Consider the following 24,887-nt stretch of genomic DNA (forward strand, 5'->3'; position numbering starts at 1 on the left):
GGCTTCTACATGCACCCCTATCTAGCTTCGCGTCATAAAGCAGAGGATGGAATTGTTTCAAGACTGACTCATTCAAGCCTGTTGCAGCCATTAGGTTAACACAAGAGAAATATTTGGGGTGGGTGTGGAGAGGGGAAAAAAATCAACTGCCAAAGTTTATAAGGCTGCTGAGTTCCCTTTCAAGTCTTTTTGCTTTGGAACTCCTGCTAAATTTTGTTTTCTGGTCTTTCTTAACTCTAATGAAAACTGTTGTGGTTTGAAAGTCAGGCATCCAACACCACATCTGTTCTATTCACCCCCACACACAATTGGTGAGGAAGATTTGAACCCATCAGCCTCAGGCCTACACTCCTAATCTGCAGTTAGCACTTGCAAGGCAGGACAGCAAGCATCAACACAGGAAGCAGGAAGAAGGACCAGATATAATCCACACTCAGCTCCCTATTTCTAGCTAGCTAAAGACAGTAGAAATGCAAATGAGACATGTTCTTTTCCAGCAGCAACCCCCCATCAGGATCTCAAGACAAATTTTCAGTGCCTTCCAGTAATCAAAAAGAGATATTTTTTGTTACTTCAATTTTGTGTTATAAATCTAGACTACCAAAAACAGCAAGAGATCGCTCCAGTTACTTGGAAAGGCATGTGCCATCTTGAGAGACTCCATACTGGCCGCAAAAGCACTGGGACTCCACAGAAGGCATGAAATCCTGTCCCCTCTGGCACAAAGTTGCTTGGCAACCATTTGTCTTATTCAAGAAGAGTTATAAGTCTGAGACTTTGAGATGAATTAATTCCCCAGGTTATTGAGTCAAAAGCTCTAACCTTCAACACTGCTAGATATTAGGAATCCCTTGGCTCCCCAGAAAGGTACCATACTTCAATCTTGCTTTACCAAACCCTCTCTCGTGCTCCAAATACATAAATCAGTATATGCAGAAGCAGCTAATCCACAACAAACAGTGCAACAGCTTTACGAGGTATACCCTGAAGTCCTACACCTATAAGGGATACCTACCACCTGCATCATATATAAACTGGTTTTATTCCTTCTAGAGGGAAAGGTAGGCAGAATAAAGTTAGCAGAAGGAATATGCTACCTATTACATCAGCTCACCCCTTTCTAAACCACTGGCTCAGGAACTGGGTTACTGCCACCGCAACACCAACATGCTTTTTAGAAGTCTGCTCTTCCGAGCTGCTTCTGCAGAGCCCTGCAAAGCCAGCAGTTCGCAAGCGGCCTGGATGTGCTGAGGCTACCAACCTACTGGACCATCCTGCCTAACCACTGGGCTTAATGGGAGAGAAAGAAGTTCCCACAGCACACAGACCCTGGCAAGGCCACAACGCTAGAAAGAGCGGCTGCCTCCTTACAGATGTGAGCAACCTACACACCACAAGTGGCAAGTTTGATGCCATTTCCCTGCAGTGCCTACGGTGTCCTGATAATGTGCACACACAAATAATCATCAAACTCATCATCCTTGTCAAAAGTCTTGCTGCCTATACGATACATATGCCACCCTCTTTCCCAGCCTTTCAGGGTCTATCCACTAAGCGACACAGCAAAATCAGAGCCACAAGGGAAGGTGACCAGTACACACTGCATGGCTCAGCCAGGCTCTGGTAGAAAGGAATCTCCAGGTATTCTCCAGCCATATTTCTCTCCTCACCTTTGCAAAGGCTGGCAATTGCACAAGAGCAGCATTGACTTAAGAGGGATCACCTTCAGAAAGCTGGCAGCAGCTGCACTGGAGAAAATCAAAATATATACCAACCAGAGGACACCAGAAGGGTGCGGAGGCAGGAGCAGGGACACATCGCAGTAACTTGGCGTGGGTCTGCCAGGAGTCCGTCTGCTTGGCTTGGGAACAGCACTTTGGGGAATCTATAGTTCTCACCACCCCATCTGATCCTTGAAACAAATACTGGAAAAGCCTTGCTCTACCAGGTACCTGGCACCTCAGATGAGAACTGATAACATGTTACTGTAGTAAAATACAAACCAAGAGCTACCTGAGCCTCAGGGCCCTCTGATTTTACCTAAACAGCCTGCAACTCCACCCTGTGAAGCAACAGGAGCTGCTGTTTGAGGAGCATGTTCTTCACCAGATGGGCTCCCCAGGAAGACAAGCAGTTATGGGGTTGTGGGGACCAGGATGACAAACACATTCTGTTAAAGAGGACCCTCTCCAAGGCTGCGCTGCCCGAGCAGAACAGTCTCAGCTAAGACGGTCTTCCCAGGAGAGCCTGCCAAGACCAGACTCGGCTCCTGCACTACCTCCCATCCAGGCACACAAGCCACATACTAGGGCCACATTCAGATCAGGTGGACAAAGACAATCCAATTAACAGTAACTGCTAAAAGCTATAGCTGATTTTAAGCCTGCCTGGTAGTTCTTAATTGTCCTACAACTGTGTCCTCTGAGATCAGAGAGCAACAAACAGGTAGATATAAATACATATAATAGGCAAAAAAATCAAAACAAGGCAACAGGCAATCTCATGAGATCCAGATGGACCAACTCTGTGGTTAATGCTCCAGAGAACAGCAATACTTGTACTGAAAACTGTACAACTGAACACAAATAAAACCTATTATTTAACTAACTCATTCTAGACTGAGCCCTTGAGGCCCAAGTTAGAGATCTGAACACATTTGCTACTGACAAATGAGTTCAATAATAGATACACTGTTATAATCATCAATAAAGTGTCCCATCTGTGACACTGGAAATGTAACCTACTGTCTCCCAGGAAGATGCAGATAAATGTTTTTCAAGTAAGTCATGCTGCACTAGATCAAGTCTTAGGTGCCACATTCGTAGCTTTTGCCACCTGAAGTCCCAGAAGTGACACAGACTATTTGTTTTCAGTAAGCCCAAAGCGTAAGGTAGCCCAACACCCTACCACGGTAAATGCTGAGGCTGAGAACAATTCTCTTAGGGAAGATAAACATAATCCACTGACGAATAGAAGCAGCTCTGTTAAAGGGAACTGCTAGCCACTAAACATCTATGTTTCCAACAGAAGCATGCAAATAGAGAACAGAAACACGTATCACTTGCACCTCCTTTTGAAACATTTCAGTAGGGTGTTTGACTCCTGAATCCTTTCTGCAGCTTACAGCACCCTCTTCCTCTCACATCCCCCCCCATTTTTGTTACCCAGATATGTAACAGGCTAACACTAGGCTCTGTGGAAGCAATTGCTCCACTATCTCTGTCTAGACAATATGAAATTGTCACAAATGACATCTGAAGTACAATTAGCAGAGAAACTGCAATTTCCACTCTCCTCCCCCGCTCACCAGGAAAAATTAAAAAAAAATATAATAATCACACATTATCATCCTCCAGGTTGTCAGTCAATGCCGCATGATGATTAATTCTGCTCACCCTGAGAGATGCTTCTGGCCCAGCTTGCTAAAATAGGAGGAGGGGGATTGTACTTTTTCGTTGGTTTATTTTTTTTATTAAAACTACTGCAAGCAAGAAGATAAAAATTGCCTCTGTTCAGCAGCACAGAGATCTCAGCAGATTCCTCTCCCAGACACCAGTAGCTATGGAACTGCCGCTCTACACTCAGCCTGGTACCTCAGGTCTGAAAACAGCAGCAATCACTAGCGATGGGGGAAAGGAAGCAATGTCCAAGTTACAGGACACCTTTAGACAAGGGAGAGAGAAAGAGAGTGCACGCACGCAAAACACTACAAGCAGAAAAGGAAAATTTCTCAGAAATGAAGCAGCTGAATGCCAGAAGCTGCAGCCTGAGGGGGAAAGAAGCCATGAAGCAGCCTCCTCACAGCACATCAGCCATTGAACTATACTCACACTCTCCCCACGGGGGTGAGGATCACCACCAAAGCCTCTTGGGACAGAGTGATTCATCTCGACAGGCTTTGAGAAGGCATTAAATGCAGCAAATTTAACTTCTCAGTTTCTAAGGATATGCAGTTCCTACACCACATCTTAAATTTGCTGTCACAGCACGCACATTACTGAGTAGCACTGCTCCACGTGACACCGAGGGAAGGGCTTGCTTTCCTTAAAACCAAAAGGGTGTTCAGTCAGCAGCCATCCTTCCTAAGCTGCTGCTGCACACCAGCCACCAGAGCAAACTAGTAAAATGAAGCACTCTTAAGGACAGCAAGCACATGTACCCTTTCCGTAGTCTCAGCCTTCAGCTATGAAAACAGCTTAAGACAGAGCAATTCTTAGTTATCCTTCAAAGCACAAGTTATATTGACAAATTTGGCAGCTTCCAAGCTTCCTCCTCTGGTTTTCCATCTTCCCTGGAAAGGTTTTTATATTCCATATTGCCCATTTGGAGGTGAAATTACCACACTGCTTCATATTCATCGTTTTTCCAGCCCCCCAGTTTACAGCCAGCACTCAGTTCTCCTGAGTGCTTGTCCTTAGATGTGCTCCTGGGGTTCCTCATATGAACGTAATGAACAGCAACAGTTTAAAACCAAATTCCTTTCAGTCATCGTCCTCTTACAGCAAGGCAACGTTTAACTTAAAAATAAGAAGAAAGCCAAAACTTAAAGACAGCTGATTTTTTTCCAGTTGCCCAGTAACTCTGCTACCCTCTCTCAAATCCGAGGCTCAATTATTAACTGTTAACAAACCCAATTAATTCTTGGAGATCAATTAAAGCCTTGACAGAACACTGGAAAACTATTCTAAACAAAAATCTCAACCAACACAATCCACTGGCTGTAGGGTTGGGTTTTTTTTCCTTCCCTTTTCTCAGAAGAATAGGGAAAAAATTATTTCAACATGTCTGTATTGTGTTGCCTACTTTCTAAGAGCAAATTGAAATCACATAAGCAGAAACCATCAAGCATTTTGTTCCATAGCTTCATTTTCCATAAAAGTTTTGTGGTTCTTGTCAAACAGAAACACACTATTGCTATCACCAGTTTCACATTCAAGCTTAAAATAAAAAAAGCAATCAGTATGCAGTTCTAAAGATTGCCTGAAAAAATGATTTCTAAAATTAAGTCCTTAACATAATCTGCTCTGATACCTCTAAGCTAACATTTCTAGACTGTTTCAGCTTTCACATGGTTAGACATATTTAGCCTGGCATCAAGACTGAATTAAGACAGGTCAGAAGCAGGTGATCAGAAAAGAAGAAACAGTCAAACAAAATAGTGAAACTTTCCTTAAGACAGTTGCGATCATCTACAAGAGATAAATACCCTGATGATTTAACTACTGATGAAAACACCCACTTGTGCAGTTCTCCGAGTTAGCTCCTCCATCCCCTTGTTCGTATCTTTGCCATACAACTTACCCTCAGTGAGGAGCGAGGGCTGCCTTTCCTACGAGTATCCAGGCCCTGTTAGGCATTCTTGTCATCACTTTTTTTCTTTTTTTAAAAACTTATTCCACACAATGAACACCTTTTGCAAGAAAATTTCTGTTCTTTAGGGAAAGCAATAACAGCAAAGATGAGATACATGATCATAGATACGTGCCAAATACAGCCTTTGTAGAACACTTTGGCCTGCTTGAGAAAGAACTTGCGCTAACTGAAGAGCAATCCGTGACAGAGAAGACATCCTTCGCAGCTGGAGATATGAAGCTGTCGGAGAAGCAGGTTTGATACAGGACAGAAGTTATCACAAAGAACATTTTCCCCCCTTCACTGAATCTGGGCAAGAATCACCTGGAAAACTAGCTGTAAGGATTTCTCAGTCAGCAAACAGATAGCACATCAGGTCTTCAGCCAGGATGGGAAGTACATTTGGGAAGGAGTGAAGGGAAAAGGATCACAATTACACAAACAAAGAACTGCAAGTAAGAGTTCCAACAGCAGAAACAAGCATTGGGAATTGTCTTCTCCTAATCACACAGCAGGGAGCCAGTTTCAAGAAGAACATGGTTAACCCTTTAAAGTTTACCTACTTCAGTTCAACTAGAAAGTAGTATCACATGACTAATTATGCTATTAATGCACCTCTGCTCTTGGACTAGGAACTTCAACCTCCATTTATCACCTGATGCCACAAGAGCTACACATCACCTTTGAAGCTCATCACAGAGGAGGTCAGTGGTTCTGAGGAAAGTGACAAATTATTTAGTTTTTTTTAAGTTGACCCAAGGTCACACGCTTAATCTATTACCTCACCTGCTGACACAGGCCATGCAAGGAGATGAGCGAGCATTATGCAGAGGTCCTCATCCTACAGCACCAGGGAATAACTAATGCCTTATTTCAGCAGGTGAGAGGAAGCATACATCCATGATAGACATTAAAAAAGGTCAAGAGCAGCTCTGGCAGCACTGATTACTTTGGCAATAACTCCAACATGAAAAGAACAATCAAAGATCTTGCACTTTCATTTTGCAGGGGCAAAACTTGAGGGGCAGGGAGGGAAGAAGAAATTTATATCAGCTCAAGCTACTGCATGTCCTATTTTGCTCTACAGTGGCAGTTTTATACCAGTGCTCAGAATGGGACAGGCACCACAGGCAAGCTGAAAACTGACATCACATTCCTCCATCTAGGAGGAATCGCATGCACCCTTAACGGCATACAATTATATCAGAAATTCAGCTAGAGCGAATTGGTTCCTAGTCATCATGGTTATAATAAGCTAATTGAAACCATGGCCAAAACAGAGCCACCACACTGCACTCCCTCAGCCTGCAGACAGCTTTAGTCTTTTGAGGCCTCTTCTACCTACCTTCATATGTATAAGGTCTGCTTCAAATTCTCCTTGTTCCGGGAGTTCCCAGCTCCACAGATTGTGTGGACAGCAGAAATCTCTGCTTACCCACGCACGCAGATCTGCGTCAGCTTCTGGGATAATTACATAGGGCTCCTGCTTCTCCATAGGGAATTGAAGAGGAGGTGTCTTTCCTGAGGGGGCAGAAGCCGTACGGTTATCTCCATAGGCTTCTAAGGCTCTGAAAACAGAGGTCTCACCACACATCAATCACTTCCTTTAAAATGCTCTTGTTCAGGCTGGAGTAACTAAGAGAGTCAGGTCAGCAGATGACTGGCAGGGTAGTTCAGCCACTTACCCCAGCCGTCCCACATCAGGAAGCCAGGGGAAGGATCTGATACTAATGCATTTCAAGCCGAAAAATGAGTCAGTTTCCTGGCAGATCATGAACCCTGTTTATTCACAGCCTTCAGTTCCAGCAGGTGCTTTCTCAAGAAGAGCAAGGGAGGGGGTCAGTTACATCACCACACAAACAGCCATTTGGCTCAATCAGTTAAATATGTATGTGGAAAGTGTTTAAAATGCATGTTAGCTATTCAACAGACCAGAACAGCTCAACTGGAGAAATCTATAGAGTCATCACTGTTTTGGTTACAGTTGTATTACTGAGTCAGATCACAGGTCCCTCCCTCTCCTCTTGCTCCAGGCCCAGAGGAGATGCATGCTACTCCAAGTTCTCCAGCCCAGATTCCATAATAAGGAGTGAATAATTGGATGAGGGCACTTTGTCCCCAGGCACACCATGCCGTGTGCTTTTATGAAGAGCGTGAAGAATGAGCGCATGCACGCAATATATGTAAGTGACTGCGCATCTAATGATTAAGGCTTGTATTAGCATAAAAAAAGAAGCACGCTCTACTGCCGAAATCTCCAGCTCCTCCCCACATCCAGGAAAGCTGAAGAGCTTTTAGCTGAGCAAGCAGACCCGAAATAGAAGGTCTGAGGGCCTGCCCATCATTTGTTTCTCAGCAAAAGGAAAAACAAAACCAAACCAAAACTTTAACTTTACTTATCTGCAGAGAGACAACAAGCTCTATGAATCACAGTTAGATAGTTTAAACATATCAAAGACCACCATTAATCATAAACTGAGCATCACCCCCTAGACAGAATACTACAAGTACATGAACTCAATGCATGGAAGTAATAAATGTGAAAAGGAGCAACTGTTCCAGGTCAAGGCAGCTTGTCTGGACATGTTGCCCTGCAGGAGCTGGATCGGGAAGCCGCAGGGATGCCACCTGCAGACAGCACAGGAGACGGCCAGCCTAACAAAGGAGGGCTTTCAAGCAAGGAAAGCTATTCACGCGTCTTCCCTGTCTGTAGGAAAGGTGTGAACTGATACGTTTCATGGTATCCTCAAATAACTATGTGTTTGAAGCCAGCTGTCTTTCAACTTCTAAGCAAACTATGTTTACTTAAGATCTTTGTTGTATGGTCATCTCATACAGGCCTGCCTCCAAAAAAACTCCAAGATGAAAAACAGACAAGCAAACAAACAAAAAAAAAAACATCCCAAAAACCAAAACAGCCCACCCAACTCTAGAGCAGAAGTGAAAAAGTAAGCCGGTTTGGAAGCATGTACCTCTTCCACCCTCATTAATGTCACTGGAATCCAGTTTCCACAAGTTCCCTTGCTGCCATGCTGGAGCAGGTGAACACAAAGTCCCAGAACAGTCCCATAGACAGACACACCTGTAGGGAAACAGCTCTCTCTTTCCTGGAGACTGCAGAGAAACAAAGTTTACCTGATTCTTTTATAGGTGAACTCCTCATTACTAGGCCTGGACTACAAAAAAAAAAAAAAAAAAAAAAAAAGAGGAGGGAGAAGGGCCATGGTCTGCCTGGGGAACCACCATGATGGTATTTGAGAAAGCAGTTAGTTCTATACCTGCTTAATTTGCAAGTCAAGCTGCTCCAAAAGTAACATGGGAAAAAGAATCTCATTTTGTGTGCTACAGTCATTGCTCTACACTTAAATTCAGGCCAAGAAAAAGAAAAGGCGGCTTAATCCTTTCTGGAAGTTTGGCGAAGACTGCACATGCTCAGCTTTCCCAAGTACTTGGGGAAGCTCGGCAACAGGGAGTGACCTCTATTAGTCACTGCAAGAAGGAAAGCACAAGGCATAATTTTTTCCCCCACCATCTCTCAGTAAGGAAGTAAAAGGGCTCTAGCAACCTTATATTATTCTTAAATCAGGAAACCAGCAAAGGCAGGGGGAGGAAAATTTGTGCAAGAGAACAGGCACCTCTTTCACTTGTCCTACATAACAACTATCAGCAAATTCAAAAGCTCAAACTTCTACCACACCAGTAAAAAAGTCTTTCCTGCCCACACAGAGGCAGCAGGCTCCATCTGGAAAAAACCCACAAAGCTGGAAGGGTGGCAGCAATAACCTCAGAGCTCACGTAGACTCAACTGACCACTTAGGCATCACGGCAGCCTCTCCTACAGTTCAGGACGTGGTTAAATTCTCATCATAAAACTAATTTGTATTTCCCATTTTTAGAAAAGGCCAAACAATACTTGTCGTTTGTCCACAGCCCGCACATCTCACCCATAAAAATAGCTAATTATGATGTCTAAATGTTCAGGTCACCTTCCCATTATCACTTCACATGATGTTTGGCACTGACAAATTAGGTCTTTGTTCATTTCTATACAGCCAGGCTAACAATTCCAGGAATCATTCCACCACCCCACGATGTTGGCCTTCTCCCCTCAAGTACCTCTTTCCCAACCACAAATCCAAACCTCTTGTCTCTGCTTGCAAAGCCCTTCGTAACTTCTATTTTAGTTCCTCACTAACTACTGAGGTAATATTTACCTCTATCACCATCAATTTTCAAGAATTGTAGCAAGCATCTTTGCGATTATTTCTTACTAAGCCTGAAAACAGCACAGCATAAATTGTTCCAAAACTCTCACGTTACAGACAGAGGCTACAGAGGTTTGCCAGAGAAATCCTTCTTCCCACAGCACAGGTAAGGCCTACACACCGTAAGTTTAAACAAAATGGTGAGCCCAAACTACAAATGCCAGGACAGAGACTAGCAAGGTTTCCGTAAGTAATGGGCCTGAATGTAACGGGGTGGGCAGAGAGGAAATGGGGTAGGTCCATTCAGACATGGCACAGGCCGTGTTCCCACTGACGTGCACCCCGAACAGCCGGCCGTGCTGCCCCTCTCTTCTCCACACCAAAGAGCTGTGCCCTCCTCCTGCCCAAGTCCCCCTTTTCCAGTGAACTCAGCACATCACCACTGCAACAGATATTAAATACTTGAATAAGCAAGCCACAACTGCTGTAAGCAATTAGGAAAAAAATAGTAACAACGTGGGTTTTTGAAATATGGTACAAACCAAGGCGGAATACACTAGGTACGTGCTTTGTCTCCACCTCAATACACATTTTGCAGCTTTAGGTAAGGCAATGCCCTCCTGCTTTAGTTCCCTTAAAAAAGTAAAGGGGGTAGCACTACCTTCTTCCCTTATTTTGACAGTAAATTTCAGTCACAGAACTGTCTCCTAGTAGGTAACTCTGATCCACAGCAGGGGGCAAGGAAATGCTCTGTTTGTTTTGTTTTTAAGGCTAGGATATGAGTGACATGCACCTTTTCACTCAGTGCTGTACACAGCGAGAGAGCTACCAGAAGCCAATACACGCAGAGATCTGAGCAGCCTGGTCATTTAAATCAAAAACCAGAGCCGCACCTCAGAAGCTCAGGCTCCAGCACGAACAACAAGCTGTAAGACTGACAGTACTCTTCTCCATCTCACATACAGCAGTTGCTGTTGCTGGGCAGGAATGGGGGTGTTCCCACCCTGTCAATCTACTTTAACCACAGACATTATCAAATTTTTTAACCAGAACACATAAGCTAACTAACAAATACTATACGGACACACGGTTTTGTTTAACAATCTGCACATAATCTTGAAGAAACAGAACACACAAATTACTTCGACTCAGGACGTCCCACGCAAAGCACTACCAAGAATGATTAACTGAAGTAATTGCTGCTGAGGACAAAGCAACTCTGAAGAATAATTACATCCTGGAAAGTTGGCAACACAAGACTCTTGCATTCAAGATGTATCTGATATTTGTTGGACAAATAGCCAAAGATGTGTCCTTAAGTGAACTACCTTCATTATAATACTAAAAATGACACCCCTTACACCAGATACCCTGGCCCACAGAGACCCTTCCTCAATGAGCACGCACAGTTAACCAAACCATTAGGTAGACACAATGGTTGTGAGAGGGCTGGAAGTTAACAAATTAATATTCATGTCATCGTGTATGCTAGTTCACCAAGCACCCAAACTTATGCAACTTTGTATTAAAGGCAGTATCTCATATTCTTAGACTTTTTCTTTGATTTCACACACTGGGTAACAAACTCTCTTTTCAGACGACAGACTGGCCCCCAGTTTGATGACAAATCAACAATGTAGGACAAGAGGCATCCCCTCGTGGCCATGAGTAAACCATGCCTATTTGCATCAGGACAAAAAAGCCAAACAAGCCCAAACATATTCACAGCTTCCTTATGGAAAAGCCCAAAATTTAGGTCATAGCTCAAGGCATACTTGAACAAGAAAATAAACAAAACCCCGTGGAAAAGGTGACCGCCCAAGTCTCCAGTCAACGTCTGCAAAGCATTCCTCCAGAAAATAAGCCCCATATTATGGAAGTCTTCTGAGGACAGATGAGCAGCCATTTAAATGCAAACAAAACCTTTGAGACGGCAGACTCCAAGGAAAGGTCTGCTTCAGGCTTAGCAGGCAATGAGCAAGAAGTATCTGCAAAGTTGGTAAGGTATTTTACAGCTCTAACTCACGGACATTTGCACATCAGAAAGGCGAAATACCTTCTCGCCTCAGATCCACACGTATAGCTTTCAAACCCTTAAGAAAGCCAAGAGGATAAGCTCCTCCCTGGGTTGCGTTCTGTACCAGAGCCATTTCCCCTCCGATTCCCATTCATGCCTTTCTCCAAACACTGAAGAACCTGCAAATGTATGGTAACTAAGGAGATAAGCTGCAATTAAGGACTGGGGGGGGGGGGGGAGGGGGGGGGAAGGGGTGTGTGTCTGCACGTGGTGCTTTTCAAGCTACCTTCTGTTTTTTATACAAGAACTCAGAAACTTTCTGGTTCCGCAAGGAGACAGGGAAAGCAAGGAGCAGAAGCAACATTACCCTCTTGTGGCAGCAAAGCAATATGGAAATAAATCCTGAGAAATTCAAACCGGAACAGACTAGGTGTTTCTTTCCATACCTGCGGCAAGTATGGAGAGCTACGTGCTGTCAGAAAGGCCATCAAGACTGGAGAGGGAGCGGTAAGAGCTGGAGGACCTGCTCTGCCCCGGCAGGCGAGGATGGTACCACCGCTCCACACTGCTGCACCTGGGGTTCTGTCAGGCCCCTCTATCCCTGTCGAAGGCAGGGCACAAAGGTCCACGTTCAGCTAATAGGTGAAGCCACCGGTACAGCACTGAAGCCTTTCTAAGAGTAACACAGCACAGCCAAACTCACTTGCACTGTACACCGACACCTGGATCACACAACCCCGCGTATAGCTTTCTCATCCAGACCAAGAGCAACGCAATCCGAGCTCAGGGAAAGGCTGAGTTCACGTCACACAGCAAGAATGCAGGCAGGAGGGACCGCAGACCTCAGACGAGAGCCGACAAAATGAAAGACAGAAATTTGACACTGGACCTTGATACACGGTTCCAGGGAAGCTGGTCTGCACATATCACTTGTGCACAATGCATCCAACAGATTAAAATACATGGAAAAAAGCAATGCCTTCAGTAAGCTGTGCAGTCTTGGCAGGACAATTATTTGCACAGCACTGTGGAATCCACATTTCTATCTCCTCACAAACAAAATAAAGGATAAATACAAAACACAAAAGGTTCCCAGACAATACAAACTTCCCCACCTCACATACACTCCTTCCTATCTTCGTGCAGGGCAAAACCATCACCCAGGCCAGTGTAAAACACTTCTCTGATTTTCAGATAACTTCAATAGTCTACCTTGCCTGCCAAACTAAATAGGTGAGGCAAGGTGAAAACATTATGTATTCGTGAAACACAGGCACAGAAGTTACTCATACCACCATCTACAGAATTTGACCTCTGGAACGAGTACAATGGAGTGGTTAGAGAAGTTTAACATAATTGCCAGACAAAGCTTCATAATGGAAAAATAAGAATAATACGCATTTCCTCATGTTTCATGCAAACCTGCCTGGCAATAGGACAGGGCTCATCTTTTATCTGCAGTAATTCATTCAAATCTCTAGTCAAAATAGGCAGGTAAACACCACCAGAATTGCCCACTTAGTATATTATGAGCAACTAAATCTTGAATGGGTAAAGGACAAGCTTCCCCCTGTGCGTTTTATTTTTTCCCCTTTCTAGGGACTGTTTCACAGGGTAAGGTTTGAAATATGTCAACAGGGACACACATGGCACTACTTGCCCCTAGCATCCATTCTAGAAAGACTCTGGCCTGGGTTGCCATGCCAGAACTCAGAAACACCACAAGATTGAAAACCAGGTTATTTCTTTTTTTGTGAAATAACACACTGTAGATATCACTTGTGTCATTAAAATAGCCATAGAGGTGGCATTTGAAGATCTGGACCGGTTTTATTAGTCAGCATTGCACTGTACCTGTCACTAACTGATGAGCTAAATTCAGTGGCAACCACTGCTAGGACTCGATGTATCATTTTCTTAAGACAGTGGCAGTAGCTCATCTCAAACAAGCAGCTGACTAGGAGAATCCTCTTTCACTCCCTGTTCAGCTTCTCCTTATCAACCTGAATTGGCCCTCACAGCAACAACAGCTTAAAGTAGAGGATCTTCTCCTTCACTAAGAGTACAGTATTAACACAATGTTTCTTCAACCCGTTTCTTAATTAACAGGAAGTTAGAGAAAAATTAAACTAGTTCACCTGTTGCTCAGTTATCTTTCCTTCAGCCGCAGATGCCAATAGCTCCTCTCACCAAATTTATGCAGCACATTTCACATGGCAACTTCAGGGATTTCTGAGGCTCTTTTCATTTTAATGTTAAAAGTGAGGCAAAGATAGATCCACAGGGGGAAAAAACCCTACATTTGAATTAATGAGATCAGCCTGGAGAACCTCAGAGAAGCCCAAGCTGTCTCACCAGCTTCTGCTTAAGGCAGACCATAAACCTTCCCAATTTCACACAGCTTCAAGAAACACGCAGCTCAATACTTGTGCTGCTTTCGGGCCAAGCTGAATGCAACAAGACTGCTGTACTGCCGAAGCTCCCAGCGACAGGTTCCTCCTAAGAGGTGCCAGAGCTGTTAGTCAGGAACAGCTTCATTACATGCTTATTAATGTCTTCGTGATTAGCCCAAGGTAATTAGCCCAGCACCATCAGAAAGAGCAGAATTCTCTCTCTCCCCAGCTGACACAGCTGCATCAACGGAATTCAAAGAACAGCCTTCATTAAACTACCAATTAACTTAATTGGCAATGTCTTCCCAGCAAGCTACTTCTCAGCCAGGAAAGACAGGTCAATGAGTGGATCCTGCCCACAGACAAGGAATGCGGATATACAACACACAGTTCCCAGATGCAATTTTTATCCCAAGTTTTTCAGCTGGCTTTTGAATACAGAGCTCAGCTGCCCAATGAGGACATCTACCGGAGAGACAAAGGACAAAAGGTAAGACAGGTCACAGGCAGATACACGGATGGTCAACGCTAAGAGCCAACCTGAGGTCCACAGGCACGAAACTACATTGACTGTGTGTATGCAGTTATTGCTTGTACCCCCGGGCTTGAAGGCTTACCCTCCCCTCTCCTGTTTCCCCAGCACCTTGAGCATCACACAGCCTACATCTCATGAGCCTTAGCCACCAGTTTTGCACGCTTCTGCAGCAGCAAAGGTTAACAGACATTTTGGACTCTGCTGTGCAGGAGTGGTTCCAGCACTTTCCGTTACGGGAGCACACCCTAGGTCTGGGAGACAAGACAACTTGGTGTGAGAATGTTCACTCTATGCAAAAATTAGGTACAGCAGGTGCTCGCTGGCTTGTTAGTGCTCTATAAGGGAAAATGCAACAGCTAATTTGAGAAGGGCAGAAAATTACACCCATAGGACACAGCTATCCCACACACGGGGTTCCTTTTAAGGGGAAAGATTTCATGAAGTTCCCAAGGTCACCCAAGGTGTTTAACAGGAAAGGAAATTAAGTTTTACTTCAAGGAAATTGCTACGCGCATTTAATTCTGACTGTTCGCTGCTTCCAGCCCCCTTACCTCAGTACTCCACAGTTAGCTTAACTCAGTTAAAAGTTAGAACATGCTGTGCATGTTCTTGAGAAAGGCCTGATAACAGAAGCAGAGTCCCTATGAGAGTCTCTGCAAACTCTGCCAAAAGGATTTCACCAGAGGTTTCACCTTCGCAGGAATTCCTCTGGAATTAAGCTCATGCACTCCAAATTAATGTCTCAGCAAAAAGCACCTGCTTGCAGAGGCGATGAGGTAGGCAACCAACCCTGCACAGATGCTACAGCCACCAAGCTGACAGCAGCAACCACCATGGGCAACAGGCAAAGTGACCCAGAGATTTAGTCACAGGACTCCAGCTGTTAGGCAGCAATGCGTCCAGCTCCTGCACACCTGGGTGGACTGAGTTATATACCCCAGGGCAGTTTTAAATTATACAACTGTCACAGAAAAGATCACATCTACAAATCCCACTACACCTCACTGTAGTAATATGTGCCAACTGCCCGATTAATAAAAAGGCTATTTGCCCCGCCCCCCCCCCCCCCCCCCCCCGTTATTTCTGACACTGCAGTGACTCAGCCCAGAGAACAAGCTCCACAGTGGAGATGGCATCAGCGTGTACAGCTATTTCAAAAGAAAGATAATGCAAGACTCACTCGAGTGCCATTTTAAAGCTAAATTTGTCAGCTCCTTCTCACCTCTCGGCCCTTTGATAAAGGACTAGAGGATATCTGATTTAAATTAAAGGCAGGTAAGTTCAGGCCCAAGAAAGAAGTAGTTACCATGTAATCAGCTTGGGACTCTCATTATGGCAGGCTATAAAAAAAACAAACAACTGGGGCAAGGATTTAGAAGCAGATGAATAATTTCATGACCACCACACCACTTACTTGCTATGCAACTACAGCAACAAGAAAGGCAGCCACTGTTCTAGCCTGAGTATAATCAGCTTATCTGCCCGAAGAAGGAAAGAATTCCCTTTCCTCAGGCACTCCTGTGTACAAGGCCTTCTCAGTCAGTTACATCTGCATCCAACCTGGAAACCTTGCTTTCCTACAGCACAAAGCACCCATTTCCACAAAACAGCAAGACTGGACCTTTCCTCTGACAAGAGCAGAAATCACCTGACAGGGAGGATGTCAAACTGAAACCCAGTAGGGAAACGCTGCCTAAAGTACCAATGTAGCTGAACCATCCATACAAGCCAGCAGGGACACTTTTGCACAAAGCACAGGTCCTTTGTGGTGCCAGTTCGGTTTGGCTCATTCTGTTTCTTGTAATAGATCTAAGTATACAAAAAACCCCCAAACCCTTAAAACCAAGACGTACAGCAGAGCCTAAAATTTTCAGTGATCAGCTTGCCCCCAACAAGCTCACCCCTAGACTCAGGTCAATAGCATCCGCTTTCAAACTATACCTCTTTTACAAAAGGCGGCAAACAAACCGCATGGGTTTGACCACACACTCACAGCTACGTTATATGCCCAAACCGCTGACAGTAAGCTCTGACTGTTTTTTGCCCTCTATAGCAACACCAAGGAAATGGCTGTTAACTCTTCCAGCTTAACAACTACAGCTTCAACAAGACACAGCACTCGGGAAAGCAATTCTCGCTGCTCCTGGCCAATTTTCCACGCTAGCCTGGGCAGATTCTCTGTGTGCAGCACGTGTGTGGTATGGGGGCCCAAAGGACAGCATAGCCCATCCTGTGTTCCTGCCCTTCTGCAGCGTCTGGTAAACACCAGGAGCACAGTTCACCTCAGAGATCTGCTGCTAGAACCCATCCTTTTCCCTCTCTCTACTGTCATCCTCCTTTCCCATTGAGAGGTCTGGTCTCTGTCCTTACAGCCTTCACAACCTATCTGCAGCGCGACAACAGCAGCTAGAAAGGACATAAATGCAAGGTCTCCATTTTCATCTACATAAACAGCTGATAAAAGGTTTTCAACTCTGAAAATACTGGAAAACTCAGACTAGATGGGAAAGGTTTAAGAAAAAAATAGAGGAGGAAGGCCAAGCATATATCTTACCTCCTGAGTGAATCCTCCTCTGAGCTTTCCTCAGGCATTTCCTGGTTTAAGGCCTCCTGTGATACATTCCCAGGTCTGCTTGAAGCCGACTGGCTGTAAACTCTTTCCCAGTGCCCCGTCTCCTGGTTAAAGACCACTCCCACGGTCCTCTCCTCCTGCGGGGTGGAAGAGCTGCCCAGCTGCAGCCTGCTAGAGGCAGGAGCTCTGCCCTCGGTTCTCTCTGCAGGCTGCACCTGGCTGGTATTTGGAGGCACACCCTCAAACGTGCTTTGGACCTGCCCTGGTGTGTAGCTAGGCGTGCTTCTCTCCCAGCGCAGCGTGTCATTGTTAAAGGTCAGCAGGTTATGACAAGCGCGACAGCGGTTCAGGTGACCCCGGGACAAATTGGAATTGTTTTCACTGCTGTGTGGAGTCTGCTGATGGGAGGGACCCGGCCGATCAGGCTCAATGTTGTTGTTGAGCATTTCTTGAGCCTGTTGCGCCTGGCTGGGCTCCCCACCAATCCCCTGATCTAACTCCTGAAGCCGGTCATATTCCAGGAAGAATCGCCTCAGATCACACTGGAGCTCATTACGGATGCTGGCCGCATTGCTCGGGCCAGCGCTACTACCACTGTCCACCTCAGCCCCCGGGGCCAGAAAGCCCCTCCCTTCTGTTGCAGAGGTATAGACCGATGCCTGGGAACCTCCCTCCTGCTGTCTCAGCACGGACAGCAAGCTGACGGAGGAGGCACTGGTCCTAGGGGGGGGCATGGCTTCCAGTTCTGACCGAGAGCTCATGTTCAGCACTGTCCTGGACCAGTCAGACCCACCTAAGCCCGAAGCCATCTCTCTCGCAGACTGTTGGTACCGGGACTGGTGGCCTGCCAAGGGCCCGCTGAGGGACCGCCGCGTGGGGCCCAGGCTAAGGTTGCGCAGGGTGTTGCCAGCAGTGCTGCTCTGAACTGTGCTGAAAGCAGAGGGCCTGTTAAGTATCCCCTGCTCCTCCTGCGCTACGGATGCCTGCTCTGGGGGTTGATAAGGCTCTGTTTGCACAGAGGAGAAGGAAGTGCCAGTGGCCCCAGAAGACGTGGAGGGTGCATTTTCCTGGTGTGGGAAGAGAGAAGAAGGAAGTCTTGCACTAGAGCATCGGCTGCAAAGGCACAACATCCCCAGGTGCTGGCAGCACTCTGCTGTGGGATAGCTGACACGCTCCCGGAGCCTGTTATAGACAGATGCCCTTGTGTTCTCACTGGCTGGAGGCAGAGGTGGTGGTGGTGGAGGCGGTGGAGGGGATGGGGTAGCAGAGTCTTGAACACTGTTTTGCTCTCCCACCTGTATGCCAGAGGAGCGGGAGGACAACATATGCAGGAAGTTGTGGAGAAGGGGTGTGCGCCTCACAGGCTGAGACGGAAGGATAGCACGCTGGCGATAATGTGGCATCTCTGTGCTGTCCACGGAGATTTCCACTTCCTCATCGCTCTGCAGAAGGAAGCGATCAAAGTTCAATCACCTCACAGCAAAATCCCGTACCTCCAAAAGACCAGCAGAAAGCCAGCTACCACCCCAGACAGATGAAAGGATGCGGTAGAGTCCCTTCCTAGGGGCCTCGACTTGCAGGGAACCAGCTGAGACTATTTCAAAGTTCATTTCATGGATGCAGACACCCTCTGCCTACAGCCTAGTGAGCTTTGACAATACACTGTTCATATGAACAGAAGCGTCAGCAGCTGTGGGGAGCATTGTTAATACCTCCCATAGCTTCAAATCCAGCAGAATGTCACAACCGAACAGAAAAAGCAAGGCCATGGGGACATCTGTCCCACCACCAATGAGACAGCAAGGGCAAAAAACCCACATGCTTCAGAGAGCTTTTTAACAGCCCTGCATATAACACGAGAGCATTCAAGTGACCAACAGAGGTAAGACAGAACTCGGCTTAGAAGGACTTCAGGTTTTCAGAAAAGCACGAGGCTGCTTAGGAACAGACCAGATTTAATGATTATAGTGCCTTGTAATTAGCCAGGCTATATATACAGGTACTGACGTTTCCCTTACCTGCTGGTTAGAAGGGTTAACAATTGCTGTGAGCAAGTAGTGTCCCAAGGGATCAAACCGTACCAGCCTAAGACAAAAGCAGAGCCAGAGTATCAATCATCAGCTCACATTCCACACTGACACACAGGAAGCTGGACACATTGGGAAAGAAAACCCCACGTGAAATATTCGCAATGAGAACAATATTGTGTTACCATCATCATCTTCTGAAGCATGTAAAAAAGTTTATGCATTAAGAAGAAGAAAACATACTTATCCAGGCAAAGGCTGTAGCTATTTTATAGTCCGCAGCAACACTATACAGAAGTTAAAAGCTAGAAACAAGTACTGCTGTATCAATTGAAATAGCCATGAAATTTTAAGGAATATGTACATATACATAACCAACGGGAACTTGGTGCAAAGGGAGAGATTAACTTGCCTTGAATGTTACATCATTGTCTTATTTTAAATTGCTCAAAAGTAGGCATCAAGTTTCCAGTTTTCTCCATAACTGCACCAAAGTAATAGCTCAGCATTCTCTTCCAGCAGCTTCTGCGTTCTCTCATCCTTATGGCTAACAAGTTTAATTACTAAGCTTACAAATTAACACGAAGCAGATTCTGGGCATTTATCGGGCACAGGTTCGATTACAAATATGAACCACCAAGCTAATCTATTATGTCCAAATGCCTTCCTTCCCACCCACAAAACTGTTTCTCTACCAGCTGAGTCAAGGAGCTGCAAGCAACACTTCTCTCCACTGCCTCAAGTGCGGAGGGTGCAGCATCCCAGAGGACCCTGCCACATTCCCCAAATGTGACCGTTTTTCACATACAAGCGTTCTCTTCCCCCAGAAACAGGAACTCACCTGACCCGTTCCATTTCACTAGCTGTTTTCACCACTGCAAAAGGCTCCCGACGACTCCAGTCCCAGAAATGTATCTCATTTGCAGTTGCAATCAGCAAGAGCTGAGCCGTAGGATGAAAAGCAAGTGATGCGATGGCATTGTTGCTATCTGTGAACCAGCTCTCACTTCCACCCTGAGTGAGGAGTCAAGAATCACAAGCAGTTTATCATAAAGTTTGAGATCATTAGGTTTCCATGTACGTGCCATCTCTCCGAGACTCTGCCTAGAGCATGGAAGCGACATGCATTCTTGGCAACAACAGCTGCGCTCATACAAGGTCACGTGTCATATCTAGAACAGAACACTATTTGCAGCAATAACCACAGATGTATTGTTGTAGGCAAGTGTGTCTCAAGCAGCCTGTAAAAACGCTGCGTTTCAAAGTAACCAGGTAAGTATGCTGTGTTTTGCCTCTGTGCCAATAGCAGAGCTGGCAGAGCAGCAGCTTCTCTAATAAAGAGTTCAGATGTGCTCAGTGGAATGGAAAATGGCACGTCTTTTACATAAGCTAAACAGACACCTTGCACAAAGTTCTCCAGCACTATCTGTGCCACTCTAATCAAATAAACAGGCACAGCTAAGCAGCGTGACCTACCTGGTGGGATTGGACGAGAAATCTGTCACCTCCTCTCTAGACAAAAGAGGATGGCTATGATCTGTTCTACGTTTTTAGAGACAGGTCCCAGCAAAGCTTCCAAACAGCTCTCTTGCCAGGCAACATTTGGGAAACCAATTCAGACCAAAAAAAAGTCACCACCCACCAAATACCAAAAGCACGTACGTTTCAGGAAAGACTTACATGTAAATCCCAAATTCTAACCTCCCCATCTAGGCATCCTGAAGCAATGAGGCCCGGGATGGTGGGATGGAAGGTGACACACCAGGGAGTGCGGCGATGTCCAACCAAGGAATGAACACACTTGCCCGTTTTCACCTCTGTGATGTAGATGTTGTGATTCACATGTGTGGAAGCCATCAGGGTCCTGGGAATGCAGAAGGTAGGACAAACATTAGCATGAGAAGAGTACAGCAAAACCAGACCGTGGTTGGTTTCATCTCAACGGGGTCTGTTCACACCTAACCCAGCAGCTCTCCCACACAGAGCTCAAAGGGTAAGAGGCTACTGTTTCACCAGTGGCCACAAAGCTTCCTGTAGCCAGATTTCAGGGTCCATGCAAACATGAGCTCATCCGATCTGCAAGCACAAACTTGACCTTGAAAGTCAGAATGAACGTGCAGCTCAGAAGGAACTCCTGAGTGACAGTTCGGGGCAATTCAATATTCCCAATTCTCCACACCATCTCAACCACTGCCAAATCAAGTGACACTAGGAGAGATCCCACCTCCATTTCTGTTTCCAATACACACATCGTTCTGCTCTGTTCTTTAGTCCTAGATATCCCAGTGGGCGTGCCACATCACTCCGCACGTTGTGCTAAAACACCCTTTACTCCCTCAAGTTTCTTATGAAATCCCACGGTGGCGGCACAGATCCTTTTTCCTTCGAACTATGCATCGCTTGGGTACCTCAGAAATTAAACACCAACTATGCTCGAAGCTGTGAGATTAGGAAGGTGCACACGTTCCATCCATGCATGTCAGGAACCAGAAGTTTCACTTGGCTATTCAGGACTGGACAACTCAATGGGCACAAGCCTCCATCACTTTTGTAAGTGTAAGGAGACTGCTGAAACAGGGAACGAACTAGGAGTTAATTACCTGTCTGGACTAAACGCCAGCAAGAAGGTGGAGCGTGGACTGTCTGGTAACTCAACTTTCTGAAAAAGCCAACAAAGCAGGAAGTGTTGCAAGTGTCATATGATCATACTTTAACTGTAAGCCACACAGACAAGGGGAACCCGCTGCAGGAACATATCTAGTATCACATCACTGCAGGAACTGAACAGAGCCAGAGAGCATATCAACACATCAAATGTACAATCACGAGACAATTTATTTCCAATCCCTGCCTCCCCCCACTCCAAGGTCGAGCAATGCACCTCTATCCCACAACCTTACCTTGCCCTCCCATTTCATCCATCGAGTTTTATCCTCCACCAACTCCTGCAGGAGCCGCTGAGCACCCAAGGCTTGGGTACCCCGTTCCCTACCCCACAGGATGCGGACAGCGTTCTTCTCCGGTATAACCTTCATGGCTCTCAGTGGCCAACGTTACACCAGCTACTGGGAGAAGACACCAGCAGGTTCCAGATGAGAACCACCACGAAGCTACAAACAGGCTATCCACATTTCAATTGTTTATCTTCATGGAAACCTAGAAAGAGAAGAAAAGAGAATGGTAAGGAAAGCAGCTTTTACCTTGATCACCTAGATGAAAAGCTTTAAATCCCAAAAGACTAGATTTAAAATACAAATCTATCCTCTCCTGCAGACTTCGCTACTTTCTTCCATTATCAAGGCCTAATTTTGACATTTCTGCAGCCAAAGATTACTTTGAAAGGCTTTTAAAAGCATCCAACCCTTTCCCTGTACACATGCCCTAGGCATGCCACACTTAAAAGAGAATAGAAAATTTGCCCTGAAACTCTTTCCCTTCCCTCTACCTCTTACTCTGTAAGAAAAAAAGACGACACATATATATAAAAATTAAAAAGGAAAATATGAAGAGACAATCTTTACACCTTGAAGATTTAGGTCCTGGCTGACAAGGGTGATAAAAAAATTGACAATATGACAGTCTCCGGGAAACTATTCAAATTTCAGTAATAGTAATTATTATCATAGACCTCAAGTCCAAATTACTTCCAATTCCATCACAATAGCTTACAGTGTACAAAACCAACCATGTATCACACCAAAACCTTACACTGCAGTGCCATCTTGGCCAACTCCATCAACATGATTCACTTTGCCTGTCTGCACATTATCTTTCCATCTACAGCACTCTTAGAACAACAGTTCATCCAAGTAAAGCACAATGCCAAATGTTAATGTTTTTAGTACACTCTGAGCTGCTAAGGAAAGCATTAATACCCATTTTCTAGGGAAAAAAAGTTAATTCTTTAAAAGAACTAAATCTAGCGACCCTAACAGCAACCAAGTTACACAGGTTTTGAATGGTCTCATACACCAGAGTTTGTCACCAAAAGCTCTCCAGAAATAGGAAGTTTCTTAGAACACATGAGTGAAGACACGTTGGTACAACGCCATTACCTTCTGATCCCAGCAGAGTGCCCTTACTACTCTGTCATCTCTTTAGAACATAAAGATCTAAAGAGAAATCCTCCTCAGTTCGTTACACTGAACAAAACCATCAATATCCAATAGAGGAGGAAGTGGCAACTTACAAAAGCAACACACACATACAGGGGAAAAAAGGTTCACCTACACAAGAAGAGATGAATTGTGAAATGATGGAACTCAGAACAGTCATCAGCAGATCTTTCTTTCCCTCTGCTCTTCCCCCCCAAAAAACTTTCTGAGCAGATGATTTAAGACAGCTGCTGCTTACAGGGAGGAGCTGCCTACAGAGATAAGCCAGGAAAATGAGTTCTAATAAAGCACACCCGTTTTCATTTGTGAAAGTACAGTAAAGGGTACTTCAAGTGATGAACAAGTAGAGGCATCCATCTTCCTAGAAAAGAAATTCACCACAAAGAAATACAAGCAAGCTGGAAATTCCCTGATGCTTAATCTGAACAGCATGGGGATCATCTATTTTAGAGAAGCTGAACTCTGCAGTGTAAAATAAGCCTTCTTTCGAGAATCTGTGAAAGTCAGCCAAACATTAAGTAGGAATTACTCTACAAAATAAAAGCCTTACTGAAAAGCAACACAAAACCTAAACATGTCAGCTACAAGTGGATTCTTAAGAGCAACTGTACAGATTAAAAAAGTCTACACCCAAAAAAGCTAGAACAAGGATAGCTGGAGTAGATACAGCCAAAAGCAGTGTAAGACAGGAATCACTAAACGCAAATAAATCCTCATCTGGATTCTGCAAACAGCCCCAGACACCCATGTTCAGAATGACTGGATTCAGATGTTAAACAGCGTGGAGGGGAAGGACAGCTTAGAGTGATACAGGCAATAAAAAGCCTATTTTACAGGAGGAAATGGTAAGTGTAGTTTCATTTAGTAAAATGAAGCAAACAGTAGCTGAATATTCTATATGGGTGCATTCAAGAAGTAAGGATGACAACAACGCCAGAATAAACATATAAACCAGACAAACGGAAGACCAGGCTTGCTGACAGAATAAGCTGGAAGTGTGAGGAGATGTCAAACATTAAGCTTTGGAATAGCCTTTTGATAACTGTGAAGGACAACCAACTTAACGAGTTCCTGATAATTTACAAGCAGGATAACCCAGTTACTCATGAGAAAGAACAAGCTCTGACAACTTGGCAACATTTCAGTCCTATCAGCATTAATGTTCCCTGAAGTACAATAGCAACAAGGAAATCAAGAAGTTCAGCAAATATCTTTATGTTTATTTATGACACAGGCAAGTTTGCTTATTGTAAAACGAAGAAACAGATAACAACTACAACTGCAGTCAGCGAACCTCTCATATTCACCTTATTGAAAGACCAAGTCATCTTCACTATATAAAATCAAGTACCTACCTTGAAACAGCTTATCTAAATCTTTGCGGATGTATACTAATTTCTTGAACTAATCTGGCTACAGCAAACACTTCACATGTGAACCTCCTGAGCGAGCATGTTTGAACTTGATGTTTTTCCCTCCGGGACCGTCCCTCATTTTTCCAGCTTCCTCTGACTCACCTCTTTATCCCCTTTGAAAAGAAAACAAAAGAAACTCAGGGCTCCAATGCCTACACAGCACCCTGGCTAACCTGCTCAACAGTTTTAAAGCTAGGATCTTTTTAGAGAACACTGAATGTATCCTCCTTGAGTGGGGCTGGCACCCCAGCGCTAC

General features: G+C 45.0%; 1 protein-coding gene across 6 annotated transcripts in view; it reads right to left on the reverse strand.

The window, feature by feature from the left end:
* The window catches only part of AMBRA1 (autophagy and beclin 1 regulator 1), a 135,635-nt gene that overhangs the window by 102,526 nt on the left and 8,222 nt on the right, over positions 1–24,887 (reverse strand). For 3 of the 6 annotated variants that reach the window (XM_055806626.1, XM_055806639.1, XM_055806647.1), the window contains exons 2-7: positions 22,002–22,257; positions 21,702–21,760; positions 20,782–20,965; positions 19,943–20,115; positions 19,093–19,159; positions 17,057–18,516 (exon numbers count right to left, since the gene is read on the reverse strand). In XM_055806626.1, coding sequence (XP_055662601.1) covers positions 17,057–18,516; positions 19,093–19,159; positions 19,943–20,115; positions 20,782–20,965; positions 21,702–21,760; positions 22,002–22,136 — 2,078 coding nt within the window. In that variant the 5' untranslated portion in view covers positions 22,137–22,257. Of the gene's footprint in view, positions 1–17,056; positions 18,517–19,092; positions 19,160–19,942; positions 20,116–20,781; positions 20,966–21,701; positions 21,761–22,001; positions 22,258–24,571; positions 24,745–24,887 lie in introns of all 6 variants that reach the window. The other 3 variants (XM_055806629.1, XM_055806633.1, XM_055806652.1) reach the window with 2 other exon arrangements.

Source organism: Falco peregrinus, chromosome 1, assembly GCF_023634155.1.
Source record: "Falco peregrinus isolate bFalPer1 chromosome 1, bFalPer1.pri, whole genome shotgun sequence".
Lineage (NCBI taxonomy): Eukaryota > Metazoa > Chordata > Aves > Falconiformes > Falconidae > Falco > Falco peregrinus.